Consider the following 22092-nt stretch of genomic DNA (forward strand, 5'->3'; position numbering starts at 1 on the left):
AAATCTCAAAACATCTTAGAACTCTTCTACAGTAAAATCTCAAAACATCTTAGAACTCTTCTACAGTAAAATCTCAAAACATCTTAGAACTCTTCTACAGTAAAATCTCAAAACATCTTAGAACTCTTCTACAGTAAAATCTCAAAACATCTTAGAACTCTTCTACAGTAAAATCTCAAAACATCTTAGAACTCTTCTACAGTAAAATCTCTAAAATCTTATAACTCTTCTGCAGTAAAATCTCGTACACCCAGGTACTTCTCGGCAGCAACCACCTACACTCATTAAAAACCCACTACCCTATTCCACTACTTTGACCCTACCTGCTCCTGCACCATGCCTACTGCCTGGGAGGACTGGACACCATCACTCAACACGCCCTGTAACTCTTCTGAAGTCAAATCTCATATACCCAAATACTTCTCTGCAGCTGCCACCGCAACACCTATTTTCTGTGATTTATATTCCAGTTCTGCAATACAGTTGATAACTATTGCTATGAAAGCTAAGAAGCCAACCTTACTGAAGCATGAATCACTCGTTGGCCTATCCCTCGATGCTGGCACAGATCTACTACTCACTGGGAACCTCTCAGGATCCCTCACCCTTGACCCATCTCCCTCTACTTTCTTCACTGCCTCAGCATATGACACCTTCTGCACTACTCTGACTCTGGCCACCTCAACCTACCTCTTTCGCACCGGACACTTCTGATCCCCAGGAACATGGGCACCCCTACAATTGACACACAACTTTATCCACCAAAACTTCACAGTCCTCTGTGCCCTCCTGCACACTACCCATGTCCTCATGCCCTCCTGCACACTACCCATGTCTTGGAATCTCCCTCCTACACTCTGCTGTGACATGACCACAAGCCTGCGTCACACCAAACGTTTCGCATCACAAACACCAGGAATCTTCAACTTCAATTGCTCCACCTCCACACTTAATGCTAAGCCAAAAATCCCTACTTTCAATGGTTCCTAAGAGCAAAGCAAGAAACAGGCCTTGGCCCAAATTGCGTTCCTGCTTCAGTGGGGTAAATGTGTGTGTGATCATCAGTAGCAAATGATGTACTATCCCCTGTCCAAAAGCATGATTTATGACCTATGACTTAATGTGTACTTCACTGATTCAACTGCACCCAACTCCTTTCTCACTCACCCTGAAACCACAAATGGATCTGCCAAAAGACAAAGGTCCACTTTCTCACTCCTACTTAAACCAGGATCTTCTTTACCATGACCAACGATGCCAAGCTCAGGTTCCAAGCTTTTCACCACACCTTCCATCTCACTTAACTCGCCCTCATTCACTTCCATTTCCCCTCCAAAACTCATTCAAATCCAACCTCTGCTTTCCTCATTCTCTTCAACATCTTCTTCCTCTCTTTCCACCTCAATTCCTCCTCAGAAATCCAAGTGTCTGTGTCCCTGTCCTAATATTCCTGTTCTTGTTCCATGATTCCTCCTACGACCTCCTGCATACATGTCTCTCACGCCTTCTTTCCTCTCCGATCAATTCATTCGGTTGGCTAACAACAAATCTAGTCCCAGATATTCTAATCTGACACCTTATTTGTCCAATCATGTGTCAGTCTGTATTTTAGATGTTCTTTTAGAGATAAGGCTTAGACCTTGTAATGTTATGTGTGTGTAAATGACCTTCATCACTCTTTACTCAGGCACAAGTGTGATACCCTCATGGATATGGATAGCATTGGTGAGTAAGTTCTATGTTAGAGCTCAGAGGGTCACGTTCAGTAAAGGGCTCTATTCTGTTTAATCTCTTGTTGTGCATTGTGCCCTAGCCCTAGTCATGTATTACCATATCTACATATATGTTCTAGTTCTGTGGTCCATGCTCTATGTTCTAATGTTCTAGTGTTCTATTTCTATATTATGTGTTCTTCCTCATTATTCTGTGTGTTACCTGTGTTCCAAACCTCATTTTGTGTGTCTTCTTTCCAGAGGGGTTGAATGAAGTGCGTCCTGCTGTGTATCGCACTGCAATGAAGCTCCGCTCCTTACAGAAACTCTGCCATAGTGAGTGTGTGTGTGTGTGTGTGTTTAAATGAAATGCTTCTTAGGTGTGTGTAATCTGTTACAGTGTATGTTTGTAATGCTCTGAATGTGTGTTACAGTGCATGTTGTGACACTGCGGGAGCTCATCCCAGCCCTGTGCTCTCTGGGTGGAGCCCGGGACACTGGGGCGGGGCTTAGTGAACAGGAAGTGAGACAGTGCATAAACAGGATGTTCCAAAGCGTGTCACAGGAAGTACCTGGGCAGGTGTCGGCAGAGGCGCCAGAACAGACTTGCAGACTGCTGTACAGACTGTTTGACCGGTGAGGACACACAACTGTTCAAACACACACTACTGTTCAAACACACACTTCGTCTGTAAACTAAAGGGTGTATGTCTTTCCCAGGGGACAGACTGGCGCTGTCTGTCGCAGGTCAGTTGAAGCCGCTCTCATCTCTCTCTCAGCAGACACACTCTCAGCCAAACATAAAGGTAAGTAACACACACACACACACACACACACACACACACACACACACACACACACACACACACATGATATACACTCTGTGTTCATTCCCTGTGTGTGTTGCAGCTCTGGTTCGTCTGGCAGAGAGGTGCAGTGGGAGAGAGAGCGGCACGGTGAGCAGGAGTGGTCTCAGAGTCGTACTGCAAGACCTCAGCCAGGTTAGACACACACACACACACACACACACACACACACACACACACACACACAGACACACACACACACACACACACACACACACACACACACAGACACACACACACAGACACACACACACACAGACACACACACACACACAGACACACACACACACACAGACACACACACAGACACACACACACACACACACACACACACACACAGACATACACACACAGACACACACACAGACACACACACACACACACACAGACACACACACACACACACACACACACACACACACACACACACCTGAGTACTACCTCACATGATTATCAAATCAAATTTTACTCGTCACATGCGGCGAATACAACAAACCTTACAGTGAAATGCTTTACTTACGAGCTCCTTACCAACAATGCAGTTTCCAAAAAATACAGATAAGAATGAGTAATTAAAGAGCAGCAGTAAAATAACAATAGCGAGACTATATACAGGGTGGTACCGATACAGAGTCAATGTGCCGGGGCACCCGTTAGTTGAGGTAGTATGTACATGTAGGTAGAGTTATTAAAGTGACTATGCATAGATGACAACAGAGAGTAGCAGTGGTGTAAAGAAGAGGGGGGGGGGGGGGGTACTGCCAATATTCTGGGTAGCCATTTGACCAGATGTCTAGCCTATGTGTGTGTGTGTGTCTGTAGGTGCCAGCTGTAGTGCAGGAGAACCATGTGTTTGGCTCAGCTGAGACAGCCGTTCGTTCCTGCTTCAGTGGGGTAAGTGTGTGTGTGTATCTGTAGGTGCCGGCTGTAGTGCAAGAGAACCATGTGTTTGGCTCAGCTGAGACAGCTGTTCGTTCCTGCTTCAGTGGGGTAAGTGTGTGTGTGATCGTCAGTTGGTCATGGGGTTTGGAGGAGTTGGTTATGGGGTTGGGGTGTTGGTCATACAGTTAGGGGGGAGTTGGTTATGGCTATGGGTTTAAGTCCGTCAAGATCCCTAGATCTGTAACTAAATGAGTTAATAAATGACAGAAGACATTCTTTAGAGGTCACTACAGGTGTTAGTAGAACAAGGTCAATGTCAAGAGAACAAGGTTAGGAGAACAGGGACAGGAGAACAGGGTCAGGAGAACAGGGTTAGGATTAGGAGAACAGGGTTAGGGCTAGGAGAACATGGTCGGGAGAACAGGGACAGGAGAACAGGGTTAGGGTTAGGGTTAGGAGAACAGGGACAGGAGAACAGTGTCCAGAGAATAGGATTAAGAGAACAGGGTTAGGGCTAGGATAACATGGTCAGGAGAACAGGGTTAGGGCTAGGATAACATGGTCAGGAGAACAGGGTTAGGGCTAGGATAACATGGTCAGGAGAACAGGGTTAATAGAACAGGGTTAGGGTTAGGAGAACATGGTCAGGAGAACAGGGTTAAGAGAACAGGGTTAGGGTTAGGAGAACAGGGACAGGAGAACATGGTTAGGGTCAGGAGAACAGGGACAGAAGAACATGGTTAGGGTCAGGAGAACATGGTCAGGAGAACAGGGTTAAGAGAACAGGGTTAGGGTTAGGAGAACATGGTCAGGAGAACAGGGTTAAGAGAACAGGGTTAGGGTTAGGAGAACAGGGACAGGAGAACATGGTTAGGGTCAGGAGAACAGGGACAGAAGAACATGGTTAGGGTCAGGAGAACAGGGTCAGGAGAACAGGGTTAGGAAAACAGGGTCAGGAGAATAGGGTTGGGGTCAGGAGAACAGGGTTAGGGTCAGGAGAACAGGGTTAGGAGAACAGGTGTAGGAAAACAGGGTCAGGAGAACAGGGTTAGGAGAACAGGTGTAGGAAAACAGGGTCAGGAAAACAGGGTTAGGGTCAGGAGATTTGGGTTAGGGTCAGGAGAATAGGGTTAGGAAACAGGGTCAGGAGAACAGGGTTAGGGTCGGGAGAACAGGGTTAGGGTCAGGAGAACAAGGTTAGGGTCAGGAGAACGGGGTTAGGAAAACAGGGTTGGGAGAATAGGGTTAGGGTCAGGAGAACAGGGGTAGGAAAACAGGGTCAGGAGACAGGGTCAGGAGAACAGGGTTAGGGTCAGGAGAACAGGGTTAGGGTCAGGAGAACAGGTTTAGGTTCAAGAGAAGAGGGTTAGGAAAACAGGGTCGGGAGAATAGGGTTAGGGTCAGGAGAACATGGTCAGGAGAACAGGGGTAGGAAAACAGGGTCAGGAGAACAGGGTTAGGGTCAGGAGAACAAGGTTAGGGTCAGGAGAACATGGTTAGGAAACAGGGTCAGGAGAACAGGGTTATGGTCAGGGGAACAGGGTTAGGAAAACAGGGTCGGGAGAATAGGGTTAGGGTCAGGAGAACAGGGTCAGCAGAACAGGGGTAGGAAAACAGGGTAAGGGTCAGGAGAACAGGATAAGGGTCAGGAGAACAAGGTTATGGTTAGGAAACAGGGTCAGGAGAACAGGGTAAGGGTCAGGAGAACAAGGTTAGGGTCAGGAGAACATGGTTAGGGTCAGGAGAACATGGTTAGGAAACAGGGTCAGGAGAACAGGTTTAGGGTCAGGAGAACAGGGTAAGGGTCAGGAGAACAAGGTTAGGGTCAGGAGAATAGGGTTAGGGTCAGGAGAACAGGATAAGGGTCAGGAGAACAAGGTTAGGGTCAGGAGAACATGGTTAGGAAACAGGGTCAGGAGAACAGGTTTAGGGTCAGGAGAACAGGGTAAGGGTCAGGAGAACAAGGTTAGGGTCAGGAAAACAGGGTTAGGGTCAGGGGAATAGGGTTAGGGTCAGGAGAATAGGGTTAGGGTCAGGAGAACAGGGTTAGGGTCAGGAGAACAGGGGCAGGAGAACAGGTTTAGGGTCAGGAGAATAGGGTTAGGGTCAGGAGAACAGGGTTAGGGTCAGGAGAACAGGGTTAGGGTCAGGAGAACAGGGTTAGGGTCAGGAGAACAGGGTTGGGAGAATAGGTTGAGGGTCAGGAGAACAGGGTTAGAGTCAGGAAAACAGGGTTAGGGTCAGGAGAATAGGGTCAGGAGACAGGGTCAGGAGAACAGGGTTAGGGTCAGGAGAACAGGGTTAGGGTCAGGAGAACAGGTTTAGGGTCAAGAGAAGAGGGTTAGGAAAACAGGGTCGGGAGAATAGGGTTAGGGTCAGGAGAACATGGTCAGGAGAACAGGGGTAGGAAAACAGGGTCAGGAGAACAGGGTTAGGGTCAGGAGAACAAGGTTAGGGTCAGGAGAACATGGTTAGGAAACAGGGTCAGGAGAACAGGGTTATGGTCAGGGGAACAGGGTTAGGAAAACAGGGTCGGGAGAATAGGGTTAGGGTCAGGAGAACAGGGTCAGCAGAACAGGGGTAGGAAAACAGGGTAAGGGTCAGGAGAACAGGATAAGGGTCAGGAGAACAAGGTTATGGTTAGGAAACAGGGTCAGGAGAACAGGGTAAGGGTCAGGAGAACAAGGTTAGGGTCAGGAGAACATGGTTAGGGTCAGGAGAACATGGTTAGGAAACAGGGTCAGGAGAACAGGTTTAGGGTCAGGAGAACAGGGTAAGGGTCAGGAGAACAAGGTTAGGGTCAGGAGAATAGGGTTAGGGTCAGGAGAACAGGATAAGGGTCAGGAGAACAAGGTTAGGGTCAGGAGAACATGGTTAGGAAACAGGGTCAGGAGAACAGGTTTAGGGTCAGGAGAACAGGGTAAGGGTCAGGAGAACAAGGTTAGGGTCAGGAAAACAGGGTTAGGGTCAGGGGAATAGGGTTAGGGTCAGGAGAATAGGGTTAGGGTCAGGAGAACAGGGTTAGGGTCAGGAGAACAGGGGCAGGAGAACAGGTTTAGGGTCAGGAGAATAGGGTTAGGGTCAGGAGAACAGGGTTAGGGTCAGGAGAACAGGGTTAGGGTCAGGAGAACAGGGTTAGGGTCAGGAGAACAGGGTTGGGAGAATAGGTTGAGGGTCAGGAGAACAGGGTTAGAGTCAGGAAAACAGGGTTAGGGTCAGGAGAATAGGGTCAGGAGACAGGGTCAGGAGAACAGGGTTAGGGTCAGGAGAACAGGGTTAGGGTCAGGAGAACAGGTTTAGGGTCAAGAGAAGAGGGTTAGGAAAACAGGGTCGGGAGAATAGGGTTAGGGTCAGGAGAACATGGTCAGGAGAACAGCGGTAGGAAAACAGGGTCAGGAGAACAGGGTTAGGATCAGGAGAACAAGGTTAGGGTCAGGAGAACATGGTTAGGAAACAGGGTCAGGAGAACAGGGTTATGGTCAGGGGAACAGGGTTAGGAAAACAGGGTCGGGAGAATAGGGTTAGGGTCAGGAGAACAGGGTCAGCAGAACAGGGGTAGGAAAACAGGGTAAGGGTCAGGAGAACAGGATAAGGGTCAGGAGAACAAGGTTAGGGTCAGGAGAACATGGTTAGGAAACAGGGTCAGGAGAACAGGGTTAGGGTCGGGAGAACAGGGTTAGGGTCAGGAGAACAAGGTTAGGGTCAGGAGAACGGGGTTAGGAAAACAGGGTCGGGAGAATAGGGTTAGGGTCAGGAGAACAGGGGTAGGAAAACAGGGTCAGGAGACAGGGTCAGGAGAACAGGGTTAGGGTCAGGAGAACAGGGTTAGGGTCAGGAGAACAGGTTTAGGTTCAAGAGAAGAGGGTTAGGAAAACAGGGTCGGGAGAATAGGGTTAGGGTCAGGAGAATAGGGTTAGGGTCAGGAGAACAGGATAAGGGTCAGGAGAACAAGGTTAGGGTCAGGAGAACATGGTTAGGAAACAGGGTCAGGAGAACAGGTTTAGGGTCAGGAGAACAGGGTAAGGGTCAGGAGAACAAGGTTAGGGTCAGGAAAACAGGGTTAGGGTCAGGGGAATAGGGTTAGGGTCAGGAGAATAGGGTTAGGGTCAGGAGAACAGGGTTAGGGTCAGGAGAACAGGGTTAGGGTCAGGAGAACAGGGTTAGGGTCAGGAGAACAGGGTTGGGAGAATAGGTTGAGGGTCAGGAGAACAGGGTTAGAGTCAGGAAAACAGGGTTAGGGTCAGGAGAATAGGGTCAGGAGACAGGGTCAGGAGAACAGGGTTAGGGTCAGGAGAACAGGGTTAGGGTCAGGAGAACAGGTTTAGGGTCAAGAGAAGAGGGTTAGGAAAACAGGGTCGGGAGAATAGGGTTAGGGTCAGGAGAACATGGTCAGGAGAACAGCGGTAGGAAAACAGGGTCAGGAGAACAGGGTTAGGATCAGGAGAACAAGGTTAGGGTCAGGAGAACATGGTTAGGAAACAGGGTCAGGAGAACAGGGTTATGGTCAGGGGAACAGGGTTAGGAAAACAGGGTCGGGAGAATAGGGTTAGGGTCAGGAGAACAGGGTCAGCAGAACAGGGGTAGGAAAACAGGGTAAGGGTCAGGAGAACAGGATAAGGGTCAGGAGAACAAGGTTAGGGTCAGGAGAACATGGTTAGGAAACAGGGTCAGGAGAACAGGTTTAGGGTCAGGAGAACAGGGTAAGGGTCAGGAGAACAAGGTTAGGGTCAGGAAAACAGGGTTAGGGTCAGGAGAATAGGGTTAGGGTCAGGAGAACAGGATAAGGGTCAGAAGAACAAGGTTAGGGTCAGGAGAACATGGTTAGGAAACAGGGTCAGGAGAACAGGTTTAGGGTCAGGAGAACAGGGTAAGGGTCAGGAGAACAAGGTTAGGGTCAGGAAAACAGGGTTAGGGTCAGGGGAATAGGGTTAGGGTCAGGAGAATAGGGTTAGGGTCAGGAGAATAGGGTTAGGAAACAGGGTCAGGAGAACAGGGTTAGGGTCGGGAGAACAGGGTTAGGGTCAGGAGAACAAGGTTAGGGTCAGGAGAACGGGGTTAGGAAAACAGGGTCGGGAGAATAGGGTTAGGGTCAGGAGAACAGGGGTAGGAAAACAGGGTCAGGAGACAGGGTCAGGAGAACAGGGTTAGGGTCAGGAGAACAGGGTTAGGGTCAGGAGAACAGGTTTAGGGTCAAGAGAAGAGGGTTAGGAAAACAGGGTCGGGAGAATAGGGTTAGGGTCAGGAGAACATGGTCAGGAGAACAGGGGTAGGAAAACAGGGTCAGGAGAACAGGGTTAGGGTCAGGAGAACAAGGTTAGGGTCAGGAGAACATGGTTAGGAAACAGGGTCAGGAGAACAGGGTTATGGTCAGGGGAACAGGGTTAGGAAAACAGGGTCGGGAGAATAGGGTTAGGGTCAGGAGAACAGGGTCAGCAGAACAGGGGTAGGAAAACAGGGTAAGGGTCAGGAGAACAGGATAAGGGTCAGGAGAACAAGGTTAGGGTCAGGAGAACATGGTTAGGAAACAGGGTCAGGAGAACAGGGTAAGGGTCAGGAGAACAAGGTTAGGGTCAGGAAAACAGGGTTAGGGTCAGGAGAATAGGGTTAGGGTCAGGAGAACAGGATAAGGGTCAGGAGAACAAGGTTAGGGTCAGGAGAACATGGTTAGGAAACAGGGTCAGGAGAACAGGTTTAGGGTCAGGAGAACAGGGTAAGGGTCAGGAGAACAAGGTTAGGGTCAGGAAAACAGGGTTAGGGTCAGGGGAATAGGGTTAGGGTCAGGAGAATAGGGTTAGGGTCAGGAGAACAGGGTTAGGGTCAGGAGAACAGGGGCAGGAGAACAGGTTTAGGGTCAGGAGAATAGGGTTAGGGTCAGGAGAACAGGGTTAGGGTCAGGAGAACAGGGTTAGGGTCAGGAGAACAGGGTTGGGAGAATAGGTTGAGGGTCAGGAGAACAGGGTTAGAGTCAGGAAAACAGGGTTAGGGTCAGGAGAATAGGGTCAGGAGACAGGGTCAGGAGAACAGGGTTAGGGTCAGGAGAACAGGGTTAGGGTCAGGAGAACAGGTTTAGGGTCAAGAGAAGAGGGTTAGGAAAACAGGGTCGGGAGAATAGGGTTAGGGTCAGGAGAACATGGTCAGGAGAACAGCGGTAGGAAAACAGGGTCAGGAGAACATGGTTAGGAAACAGGGTCAGGAGAACAGGGTAAGGGTCAGGAGAACAAGGTTAGGGTCAGGAAAACAGGGTTAGGGTCAGGAGAATAGGGTTAGGGTCAGGAGAACAGGATAAGGGTCAGGAGAACAAGGTTAGGGTCAGGAGAACAAGGTTAGGGTCAGGAGAACATGGTTAGGAAACAGGGTCAGGAGAACAGGTTTAGGGTCAGGAGAACAGGGTAAGGGTCAGGAGAACAAGGTTAGGGTCAGGAAAACAGGGTTAGGGTCAGGGGAATAGGGTTAGGGTCAGGAGAATAGGGTTAGGGTCAGGAGAACAGGGTTAGGGTCAGGACAACAGGGGCAGGAGAACAGGTTTAGGGTCAGGAGAATAGGGTTAGGGTCAGGAGAACAGGGTTAGGGTCAGGAGAACAGGGTTAGGGTCAGGAGAACAGGGTTAGGGTCAGGAGAACAGGGTTGGGAGAATAGGTTGAGGGTCAGGAGAACAGGGTTAGAGTCAGGAAAACAGGGTTAGGGTCAGGAGAATAGGGTCAGGAGACAGGGTCAGGAGAACAGGGTTAGGGTCAGGAGAACAGGGTTAGGGTCAGGAGAACAGGTTTAGGGTCAAGAGAAGAGGGTTAGGAAAACAGGGTCGGGAGAATAGGGTTAGGGTCAGGAGAACATGGTCAGGAGAACAGCGGTAGGAAAACAGGGTCAGGAGAACAGGGTTAGGATCAGGAGAACAAGGTTAGGGTCAGGAGAACATGGTTAGGAAACAGGGTCAGGAGAACAGGGTTATGGTCAGGGGAACAGGGTTAGGAAAACAGGGTCGGGAGAATAGGGTTAGGGTCAGGAGAACAGGGTCAGCAGAACAGGGGTAGGAAAACAGGGTAAGGGTCAGGAGAACAGGATAAGGGTCAGGAGAACAAGGTTAGGGTCAGGAGAACACGGTTAGGAAACAGGGTCAGGAGAACAGGTTTAGGGTCAGGAGAACAGGGTAAGGGTCAGGAGAACAAGGTTAGGGTCAGGAAAACAGGGTTAGGGTCAGGAGAATAGGGTTAGGGTCAGGAGAACAGGATAAGGGTCAGAAGAACAAGGTTAGGGTCAGGAGAACATGGTTAGGAAACAGGGTCAGGAGAACAGGGTTATGGTCAGGGGAACAGGGTTAGGAAAACAGGGTCGGGAGAATAGGGTTAGGGTCAGGAGAACAGGGTCAGCAGAACAGGGGTAGGAAAACAGGGTAAGGGTCAGGAGAACAGGATAAGGGTCAGGAGAACAAGGTTAGGGTCAGGAGAACATGGTTAGGAAACAGGGTCAGGAGAACAGGGTAAGGGTCAGGAGAACAAGGTTAGGGTCAGGAAAACAGGGTTAGGGTCAGGAGAATAGGGTTAGGGTCAGGAGAACAGGATAAGGGTCAGGAGAACAAGGTTAGGGTCAGGAGAACATGGTTAGGAAACAGGGTCAGGAGAACAGGTTTAGGGTCAGGAGAACAGGGTAAGGGTCAGGAGAACAAGGTTAGGGTCAGGAAAACAGGGTTAGGGTCAGGGGAATAGGGTTAGGGTCAGGAGAATAGGGTTAGGGTCAGGAGAACAGGGTTAGGGTCAGGAGAACAGGGGCAGGAGAACAGGTTTAGGGTCAGGAGAATAGGGTTAGGGTCAGGAGAACAGGGTTAGGGTCAGGAGAACAGGGTTAGGGTCAGGAGAACAGGGTTAGGGTCAGGAGAACAGGGTTGGGAGAATAGGTTGAGGGTCAGGAGAACAGGGTTAGAGTCAGGAAAACAGGGTTAGGGTCAGGAGAATAGGGTCAGGAGACAGGGTCAGGAGAACAGGGTTAGGGTCAGGAGAACAGGGTTAGGGTCAGGACAACAGGGGCAGGAGAACAGGTTTAGGGTCAGGAGAATAGGGTTAGGGTCAGGAGAACAGGGTTAGGGTCAGGAGAACAGGGTTAGGGTCAGGAGAACAGGGTTAGGGTCAGGAGAACAGGGTTGGGAGAATAGGTTGAGGGTCAGGAGAACAGGGTTAGAGTCAGGAAAACAGGGTTAGGGTCAGGAGAATAGGGTCAGGAGACAGGGTCAGGAGAACAGGGTTAGGGTCAGGAGAACAGGGTTAGGGTCAGGAGAACAGGTTTAGGGTCAAGAGAAGAGGGTTAGGAAAACAGGGTCGGGAGAATAGGGTTAGGGTCAGGAGAACATGGTCAGGAGAACAGCGGTAGGAAAACAGGGTCAGGAGAACAGGGTTAGGATCAGGAGAACAAGGTTAGGGTCAGGAGAACATGGTTAGGAAACAGGGTCAGGAGAACAGGGTTATGGTCAGGGGAACAGGGTTAGGAAAACAGGGTCGGGAGAATAGGGTTAGGGTCAGGAGAACAGGGTCAGCAGAACAGGGGTAGGAAAACAGGGTAAGGGTCAGGAGAACAGGATAAGGGTCAGGAGAACAAGGTTAGGGTCAGGAGAACACGGTTAGGAAACAGGGTCAGGAGAACAGGTTTAGGGTCAGGAGAACAGGGTAAGGGTCAGGAGAACAAGGTTAGGGTCAGGAAAACAGGGTTAGGGTCAGGAGAATAGGGTTAGGGTCAGGAGAACAGGATAAGGGTCAGAAGAACAAGGTTAGGGTCAGGAGAACATGGTTAGGAAACAGGGTCAGGAGAACAGGTTTAGGGTCAGGAGAACAGGGTAAGGGTCAGGAGAACAAGGTTAGGGTCAGGAAAACAGGGTTAGGGTCAGGGGAATAGGGTTAGGGTCAGGAGAATAGGGTTAGGGTCAGGAGAACAGGGTTAGGGTCAGGAGAACAGGGGCAGGAGAACAGGTTTAGGGTCAGGAGAATAGGGTTAGGGTCAGGAGAACAAGGTTAGAGTCAGGAAAACAGGGTTAGGGTCAGGAGAATAGGGTTAGGAAACAGGGTCAGGAGAACAGGGTTAGGGTCAGGAGAACAGGGTTAGGGTCAGGAGAATAGGGTTAGGGTCAGGAGAACAGGGTTAGGGTCAGGAGAACAGGGTTGGGAGAATAGATTGAGGGTCAGGAGACCAGGGTCAGGAGAACAGGGGTAGGAAAACAGGGTCAGGAGAACAGGGTAAGGGTCAGGAGAACAGGGTTAGGGTCAGGAGAATAGGGTTAGGGTCAGGAGAACAGGGTTAGGGTCAGGAGAATAGGGTTAGGGTCAGGAGAACAAGGTTAGAGTCAGGAAAACAGGGTTAAGGTCAGGAGAACAGGGTTAGGGTCAGGAGAATAGGGTTAGGGTCAGGAGAACAGGGTTAGGGTCAGGAGAATAGGGTTAGGGTCAGGAGAACAGGGTCAGGAGAACAGGGTTAGGGTCAGGAGAACAGGGTCAGGAGAACAGGGTTAGGAGAACAGGGTTAGGGTCAGGAGAACAGGGTTAGGGTCAGGAGAACAGGGTTAGGAGAACAGGGTTAGGGTCAGGAGAACAGGGTTAGGAGAACAGGGTTAGGGTCAGGAGAACAGGGTTAGGGTCAGGAGAACAGGGTTAGGGTCAGGAGAACAGGGTTAGGAGAACAGGGTTAGCGTCAGGAGAACAGGGTTAGGGTCAGGAGAACAGGGTTAGGGTCAGGAGAACAGGGTTAGGGTCAGGAGAACAGGGTTAGGAGAATACATTCTTCTTTTCATTTTCCATTATTTTTGATAGTACTCATTTACTCATTTACTGTAATTACTGTAATCACATGTAGATGATGGGCGTTTATGTAAATAATCAGCAGTTAGATAGATACTGAAAGTGTTTGTGTGTGTGTGTAGGTGCTGAGTGCGTGTGTTTGTGAGGAGCATGTCCTCTCATGGCTGCAGTGTGAGCCCTGTCTGTTGCTGTGGCTCCCCACCCTGTACCGCCTGTCAGTCAGCGAGAATGTCACACACTCCGTACGCTGCCACACCTGCAAGGCCTACCCCATCACTGGACTTAGGTGGGTGTCTGTGCCCCATATGTTGCTGCATGATGTGTGTGTGTGTCTGTGTAATGTGTGCGTGTCTGAGACTCTCTCTCTCTGTGTTGTAGGTATCGCTGTATGAAGTGTGTGTGTGTCTGTGTGTCTGAGACTCTCTCTCTGTGTTGTAGGTATCGCTGTATGAAGTGTGTGTGTGTGTCTGAAAATCTCTCTCTGTGTTGTAGGTATCGCTGTATGAAGTGTGTCTGTGTGTCTGAGACTCTCTCTCTGTGTTGTAGGTATCGCTGTATGAAGTGTGTGTGTGTGTCTGAGACTCTCTCTCTGTGTTGTAGGTATCGCTGTATGAAGTGTGTGTGTGTGTGTGTCTGAGATTCTCTCTCTCTGTGTTGTAGGTATCGCTGTATGAAGTGTGTGTGTGTCTCAGACTCTCTCTCTGTGTTGTAGGTATCGCTGTATGAAGTGTGTGTGTGTCTCAGACTCTCTCTGTGTTGTAGGTATCGCTGTATGAAGTGTGTGTGTCTGAGACTCTCTCTCTGTGTTGTAGGTATCGCTGTATGAAGTGTGTGTGTCTGAGACTCTCTCTCTGTGTTGTAGGTATCGCTGTATGAAGTGTGTGAACCTTCATCTGTGCCAAACCTGCTTCCTGACAGAGAGACACACAAAAAAACACAAGAGCTCCCACCCAGTGCTGGAGCACTGCACTCAGGTATAGGTACACACACACACACACACACACACACACACACACACACACACACACACTGGTGATTGACTGTTGTGTTTCGTCTCCAGCCATCCTGGAAAGAATCCCTAGCCTCATTAGCATACAGCGCCCGCCAAGCCTTATTACCACGGCGATACACACACAGGGAGGCAGAGAGGAGGTGCCTAATCAGGGCGGAGTCACGAGGGGAGCCGCAGACCAGGTAGACCAATCAGAGATGGACCTGTGTGTATACCAAAAGGGAAGAACTTTTGTTTTAGTTTTAAAAGAGTAATACATGTTTCCATTGTATTTTCTGTGTTTACAGCTTCACCACCCCTGACCCTTCACCTCAGTCTGCCGCTGAGGACAGAGCCCCTCCCACTAATCCTCCCCAACTGCTGGCCACACCCCCAGCTGTTCGGCCCAGGAAGGCATCTAAAGCCCTGCAAACTGAGGAAGAGCAGGAGGAAGCACAGCCACAGGTGACCTTTCACCTCTACCCTTCTCACCTCACCTCTCAGCCCAGTGGATTTTTAGTACGGTTCAGACTTATGCTAAATGAATCTTCAGAAGATTATTGATGCTCTCCACTAGATCCTCTATTGATTCATGTCTGTTGTTTCTGTCCCCAGAGGAGAGACTCTGTCCTCATTAAGGACATCAAGGACCTGCAGAGGGACAAATGGTGAGCCTCAATCACTGTAGCACTCTAACCTCCTAACCTAGCGCCTAACCTATAGTCTGGGTGATGCTCATTACACGTGTGTGTCAGGCTGCTGGAGAGGGAGCTGCAGGTGTGGAGGGTAACGGTTCAGTCGGAGCAGGGCTCGCTGGAGTACCGCTGCTCTGAGATGGAGGCCAACATGGAGACTCTGAGACAACACAACCTCAGACTGCAGGACATGATGTCACAGGTAGACACACACACACAGACTGCAGGACATGATGTCACAGGTAGACACACACACACAGACTGCAGGACATGATGTCACAGGTAGACACACACACACACACAGACTGCAGGACATGATCTCACAGGTAGACACACACACACACACAAACTCAGGTTGCAGGATATGCTCACAGGTAGACACACACACACACTTCAGACTACAGGCCTGACACGCTGTGCTAAAATGTCCCTCTTCCTTTCAACAGGCTCTTAGCATGTCAGGGACACATGCTGACATCATGCCTCATGCTAATGTCATCCCACATGCTAAATACAGGCCAGAGAGAGACATAGCCTGTCCTGTAGAGTCCCAGAGCTCTGCATCTTCCTCTGGATCCAGAGAAAGAGAAGAGGAGGAGGAGAGGGAGGAGAGGGAAGAGGAGGATGAATGTTGTACAGCAAAGATGCAGAGGAATGAGATGAAGACAGAAGAACAGAGAGGTGATGATGAAGAGGAGCAGACTGAGACTGACTCAGTCACAGAGACTCATACTCCCACAATTACCTCTAACCCACAGCCCTGTGATGGGCAGGTCACTGGGCCAATGAAAGACCAGAGTGTCTCTGAAGAGGAGTATTCTGGGATGTGTAGTTTAGCGGAGGAGGAGCGACTGTGTGAGCTGGTGCAACGACTAATAAGTGAGCTGTCGCTACACACTTACACACATACAGGTGAGTTTAGGGATGAGCTCTCTCTAGTTCTACACACTACTACACTTATGTGTGTGTATTAAGGTATGAGTATGTTTCTCCAGACTGCAGACGGGAGTTGGAGTTGTTGGAGGCTGCAGAGGAAGTGGGGGACTCGGTGTGTAATCTTGTCTATGCAGTGAACACACACTCCGTCCCAAACGAACACACTTCATGCCCCATCCTCCTACACAACCACAGGCCAGAATATGTATCCAGAAGGCTTCTCTAGACTTTGTCGCCTGATGATGTGAGTTATTGTGTACTTTCCTGATATTTGTATGTAGCACAGTTGTACTGAAATGATTCTGCTCTTTCATTAGAGAAACCTATGACAAAATGTTTTAATTCATGTACATTATTTATTAAATAAACAAGCTTTTGACAAAATCCTTATAAACGTAAAAAAATATCCTGATTGTAAAAAATAAAACTGAGAGCACAACAACCACCACGTCAAAACAGACAGCTTGACAAACATCCTGCTAACTATTCTGCTGCTGGTTTCTGTGCAAAACATGACCGTATGAGAGAAGGATGGGAAGCAGAGGAGAGAGGAAGAGGCAATCTCTCCTCCACTTCTCTACATTCTCTCTCTCACCCCGTCTCTTCAGAGAGCCAGGGTACATCTCAATAGATGCTCCTCGTCTCCTCTCCTTCATCTGCACTGAGAGCAGGACAGGAGAAAGCAATGTGGAAACAGTCAACGTTTCAGGTAGAATTGTAATGAAGTGGAGCAGACAAAGCTCTTATCATGTGAAGTAGTAACATTTGTATTTGCTACATTATGAACATTCACCCTGCTAAACACGCCCATTTTATTTCATGTCAGTGTATCTGGAGGAAAGGAGACAAGGAAAGGAAGCCCCTGTAGACTGTTGAGATGCATCCCGTCATCTCCTCACGCTCCTCCTCAGTGTTCGGGTGAGCAGTGGAGCAGGGGTGTGTCGGGGGGACGACCGGCGGCTTGGTGTTCTGATGGCCTGTTTCAGAGGGGTCGAAGTGACCCCCCTGGCTGGGCTTTTGGGCCTTGGGAGTTTCTTACTCTCTGCGACCCGTCTCGAGGACCCTTTCCTGGACCGGACTGTGGGAGAGAGGTCCTGGGGTGGTGGGGGTTTAGGTGGAGGGCTGATTTGAGGTGGTCGCCCCCTTTTTGAGCTGCGTCTTGCTGGTTGCCGTTCTCCCCTACCCCCTCTTGTCCAAGGCCTGTACGGAGGAGAGTGGTCTTTCTCAGGAGTTAGAGGTCGGTCCGTCTTTAACTTCCGTTCTCCTCCTCTCCGCCTCCGCTGCCGGGTCACTTCTGGGTTAGAGTTTGTGTCGGGAGAGAGCGTGCTCAGTAGAAATCGGCTGCTATTGGACAGAGAGGAGCGGCTAAAGGGCGTAGTCACAGATGACCCTGCCTCCGATGAACCCTGACCTTCAGCTCCAAATGACCCCCCTGCCTCTAAGAGTGACCCCGACGCCACACTGTCCCCGCTACGACCCCTCCTCCTACCCCCCGACCCGTCTCTCCCTCCCTCTCCCCCCTGTCTCTCTGTATTGATGTCTGGACTCAGGCTCCTGAACAGTTGTCTGACCACGTGGGACTGGGGGGGTCTGGGGAGGCCAGAGGAGGAGGGGGTGAGATTCAAGCCCTTGGGGGGGGTCTTCAGAATGCGGTGTGTGGCAGGGTCATAGTACCTCAGAGGAACCCTTTTGTATTTGACCTTGGCCCCCACGTCGCCTTCACACCCGTCACATGACCTTTTCCTGCTGCGGTTGCCCCTGGCGATAGGTCTGAGGCGGGGCTTGGGGTCAAAGGGAGGAGTTTCGGGGGAGGAGAGGACATAGATCAGGGTGGTTTTGGGCTGCAGGGGGGTCATGATGCGGGAGTAGGAGACAGGCAGGCGGAGAGAGCACAGCCTTGTCTTCATCTCTGGGGTCTTCTCCTGGTCAACGCCGGGGTCCTGACAGGGCAGCGTTAGGATGTCCGGGGATGTGCCCGTCTGGTCCAGTGTTCTCTGCCGGATGGTGGGGATGATGGCTGCTGTAGTCTGTGTCCCGTGACTCACTTTGACCACCTGACACCTGGACGCCAGGCGATAACTCCTACTAACTTTCCTCCGCCTAAACACCTCCCTCCCCCTCCTGTGGCATTCTGGGTCGTCATCTTCATTGTCATGGTCACCAAGGGGAACCCACCCCCCGTCTTCCAACCCCTCCTTCTGGCCACGCTCCATATCTCTGCTGCTCCGCTTCCCATGCCTGTGAATGACATCAGAAATATCAACATGAGGAGAGAGAATAGTAGCCGTTTGGTGGATTTCAATGATGTAGAAATACTCCTGATGAGGCAGGTCAAAATCTGGTCTGTGCGTACCTGGCGAGGGATTCGCTTTTGAAGTAGCAGATGAACCTTCCTTGTCGGAACTCTCGGACCATGTTCTCCACCTTCTGCTCGTCCTCCAGCAGCACCTGGGTCCACGTCTTCCCCAGGAAGGACACAGGGATGTGGGGGAGTGCAGGGAGAATCTCCTCCACTGTTTGTTCCATTTCTCCCTCTGTCTCCCCCATCCCTGCCTCCCCCGCTGTCCTAGTCTCAGGGTTGAGGGCAGAATCCAGCTGGCTGGTGTACATCTGGTCCTCCATGTTCACCTGTACCTCCATGAGACAGGCCAGGGCCCTGCCCTCCCGCTCCCCTCCACCCTGCCTTAAGCCCACGACCACAGGGATGTCCTTCCTCCGCTCCTGCCCCCTCCCAATAGCCACCTGCACAGGGGTATCCCAGTCCTCATCCGATCCCACTCCCAGTGAGCCAGGGAGGCTAAGGTGGAAGCTGTCCGTATCCCCCCTTGCCTCTCCTCTCTCCCCCCCTGTCCATATGTTGTGGTCCCCCTGGTGGTGTTGTGTGGGACTGCGGCCGTAGCAGTGTCTCTGGATCACCTCCTCTATCGTGTCCCCCTCGGGGTCGGAGTGGTCACTGGAGAACGCCTGCTCCTTCTGGGTCTCCCTCCGCCTCCATGGGGGCACCCCCGCCCACGCGGCCCAGCCAGTGTTTACCGTCCGGGGCTTGGGGTCTGGGGTCCGGTCCCTCGGCCTATAGGGAGGCTGGTTCTCTGGTGTTTCCTGGGTTATCTGGTCCGTTGGGGTAGCACACAACTGTGGAGAAGCGGGGGAGCAGGGAGGATGGATGGAGGAAGAGGAGTTGCTCCCTCTCTCTCTCCGCCGGTTGGTCTTCCTGTGTGCTTTCCGGTGGAGCGGAGGAGGGGTTTGCTTCTGGCTACAAGGTCTCGTGGGGTGTGTTGGTAAGTGGTCCGGGGAAGGTGTGTGTGAGTGAGTCCCTTCCTCAGAACTTGGTCTTATATCCTGGTCTGGAGCAGTTGGGGTTAACCTCTCTGACCCCACATTTCCCCCTCTACCTTCTTCTGGTTGGCTGGTCCTTGTTTCCGAGGCAACATCCGCTTCCTGTACGTAAACGAGCTGACAGGAAGAGTCGTCAGAGCTGGGCATGTGCTCTCGGGTTCCGAACGACGCCCCGTCATCGTTGCTGGCGCAGAGATCCAATAGCTCCTCCCTGGGAACCAGCGGGCTGCTCAGAGATGGCAGGTCAGCGTGGGTGGGGCTTAAGACACACAGAAAGGTAAATCAGAGGAAGGAGACTCGGGCTGACAGAAATAATACTGACAGGGATAGATAGTTGAGGGTGATGTTAACGGATTGTGTGTGTGTGTGTTACCGAGGGTCGTTGTAGCGGTGCGGGTGATGCTGGATGACGTCAGATAAGAATCTCTCCATCAGGCTTCCAGAGGGGACGTAGGTGCGAGTGCTATGAACCACCTCCCTGTGTCTGGGGCTTAGGATGTGCTGCTCCACGTTGTTGTAGAGTATCTGGCAGCAGCTGCAGTAGCCCTGTCTGGGGGGAGGAACTCTGGACGGCCCGGGCTGCTCCTCCTCCCTCTCCCTCCTTGAGAAGACGCAGAACACGACATGTAACACAACACAACTGATGTGGACACAACCAAAACACGACAAATAAACCCTGTGGGTGTTTGTTGACTCACCTGCTAAGAGTGTCCATCTCCTTCTGTGGATCTGTCTGACCCTGCTCTGCATCTGTCAGACAAACAGACAGAACATAACTTCGTGTATCAGAGATAAGGACGTTCACTCCAAAGCTAGCTTGAAATATCGCAAATGGTGCTATCGAATTGGATCATTTTCTATACGTTGCAAAGCAGGCGGGCGGTCACGTGTGTTAGTGAGTTAGAGGACCCTGGCTCAAACCCAGTCAGAGGCAAGTTCATAGAGGCAGCGCTATATGCTACGCTAGCACACTGACGCCGTTTACGCTCAGACACTGCAAACTTATATGCACGCTCACAAGCATTTCGCTACACCCACAATAACATCTGCTAAACATGGATATTTTACAAATAAAATGTAATTAGAGTTGGCTAGTAGTACTTTCTGTCCTCTTACCTTGAGCAGAGGGGGCAGACTGCTCGTCAGCGGGCATTTGGTGTTCTACATCTGAAAAGACACACAAAGAGGATACGAAAATATAAAAGTGTATCCTGTACATAAAAGTTGTGTGGCTTGTTATGAAACAAATCATATCCAAAACACCAGAAACCAACTCACTCGCTGGGGGAAGAGTCAGGGAAGCTTCAGTCTCAGGCTGGCCAATCACATTATGTCAGATCAGTCTCCCATCTCCAAGGGCAACCTGATTCTGGACCAACTACTGAAGTAGTGACACATGACAATTAAAAGATGCGGCATTTCAGAGGTTATTTGCTTTTCCAGCATTGCCATAAGGATACAACAAAAGTTATCTGGCTAGTTTACAATTCCAATGTTATTGCTTAGTCCTACTGAGATCTGTATCTTGCATGTATGCTCTTTATTCCACGGCGCGCGGGGTTCCATTGGAAATCTGCAGATCGCGCGAGTGAATCGGCTAGACAGCAAGCTCCGCCGTGATTGGTTGGAACGAGGACACGCTGGGCACAGAAAGCCAACTTGGCCTTCTGCTCTGTCCTCGATTAGCTTTCTCAAAAGAAATCACAATTTCGCTTCTACAGCAAGGAGCTAGCTGGATGACTGCAATCTGCAGCACTGCTGATATGCATAATTAATGAACACAACATAGCTTTGGGTATCTAGCAAGTAACGTAGTTTTAAAACAGTTGGGAAATAGCTGATGTCGTATGTTAGCTAGTAGTAGCAGCCTCACTGACGTTAGCTAGCCATGCTTGCACGGTGAGATTCCGGGACTAAAAACACGCTAGAGCAATATAATACAGCAGAGACCCGTTGTAAATTTTAACGAGTTTAGTTTCCATATCCACACAAACATTCCTTCCCGCCGTTCCACCTGTTTTGTTATTCCATTCGGCATCCGTATTTTGCTCTTCTCTTCCCGGAGAAGTGACGTTACCCGGCCTAGCGGACACGAACTCCTACCGGTACCAGAGATTTACGGAAGAGGAAGCAAGACATCCATCTCGCAAATATTTGCTGGGTCATATAACGTTAATCAATGAACTAAGCCGACCAGACAGATGTCGCATTGCTCTATAGGAGAAACCCCCTAAATTGCTAAGTATTTTGCAACACCCCGGAATTGTGGCCATTTTTCTTCAATGTAAACGGCTTGAGCTAGAGATATTTATTCAGACATTGAACTATGCTGTGGCAATATCAAAGGGAAGTGACTCTGCTGAGTCTCGCGTACCTCGGGTCCCCAGGTTAACTTTGCGATAATTGTCTTCCAAGGGCCAATTGAATTTAAGGGTAATTCTTATTTTTGAAAATAATCTGAGCTATGCCCTTATTCTGTTGAAACATTTCAGAATGACAGCTTTAAAGCTGCCATGTAACTTTTTTGGAGACCCGACCAAATGCATAGAACTCGGTCGTCCAGGCATCCCTATGGGAAGAAATGAAACGTGTTTGAATAGCCGAATATAAGGTCTGAGATCTTATACTTTTGTCAGATGGCAGTCAACTTATCCTTTATGAAGACTGTGCTCATTACATAATGTTTACTGATGATACCTAGAACAAGACATATGCCTGTGTTTACTTGGGTGTTTCACCCAAAACCAGAAACTCTCAATGGAAGATTTCCACCAACCATTTCTATGCATCCTCTAAGTTGTAACATTACCATAAACAGCTGGAAATACAATGCGTTTTACTACATTTCAGCAGTTTAGAACATGCAATGAATCTCTACACAACCCATTTTAGAAACAAGGA

At 50.1% G+C, this 22092-nt stretch overlaps 2 protein-coding genes across 2 annotated transcripts; one reads left to right on the forward strand and one right to left on the reverse strand.

Annotated features, from left to right (window-relative positions):
- Positions 1–1706: 1706 nt before the first annotated feature.
- Positions 1707–16234, forward strand: LOC116374069 (dystrotelin-like). The gene is made up of 14 exons (XM_031823845.1): positions 1707–1725; positions 1974–2048; positions 2147–2348; positions 2433–2518; positions 2622–2713; positions 3401–3472; positions 13356–13519; positions 14096–14207; positions 14294–14427; positions 14533–14689; positions 14840–14892; positions 14980–15121; positions 15366–15831; positions 15915–16234. Exons 1-14 carry the CDS (start codon positions 1707–1709, stop codon positions 16079–16081), a joined length of 1941 nt encoding a protein of 646 aa, XP_031679705.1. The 3' UTR covers positions 16082–16234.
- On the reverse strand, positions 16192–22034 carry LOC109885297 (uncharacterized). Its single transcript, XM_020477143.2, has 7 exons — positions 21206–22034; positions 20470–20572; positions 20308–20358; positions 19890–19941; positions 19565–19792; positions 18209–19450; positions 16192–18093 (listed from the first exon to the last, which is right to left on the reverse strand). Exons 3-7 carry the CDS (start codon positions 20342–20344, stop codon positions 16743–16745), a joined length of 2910 nt encoding a protein of 969 aa, XP_020332732.2. The 5' UTR covers positions 20345–20358; positions 20470–20572; positions 21206–22034; the 3' UTR covers positions 16192–16742.
- Positions 22035–22092: the final 58 nt, after the last annotated feature.

This window comes from Oncorhynchus kisutch, linkage group LG5, assembly GCF_002021735.2.
Source record: "Oncorhynchus kisutch isolate 150728-3 linkage group LG5, Okis_V2, whole genome shotgun sequence".
NCBI classification, from domain to species: domain Eukaryota; kingdom Metazoa; phylum Chordata; class Actinopteri; order Salmoniformes; family Salmonidae; genus Oncorhynchus; species Oncorhynchus kisutch.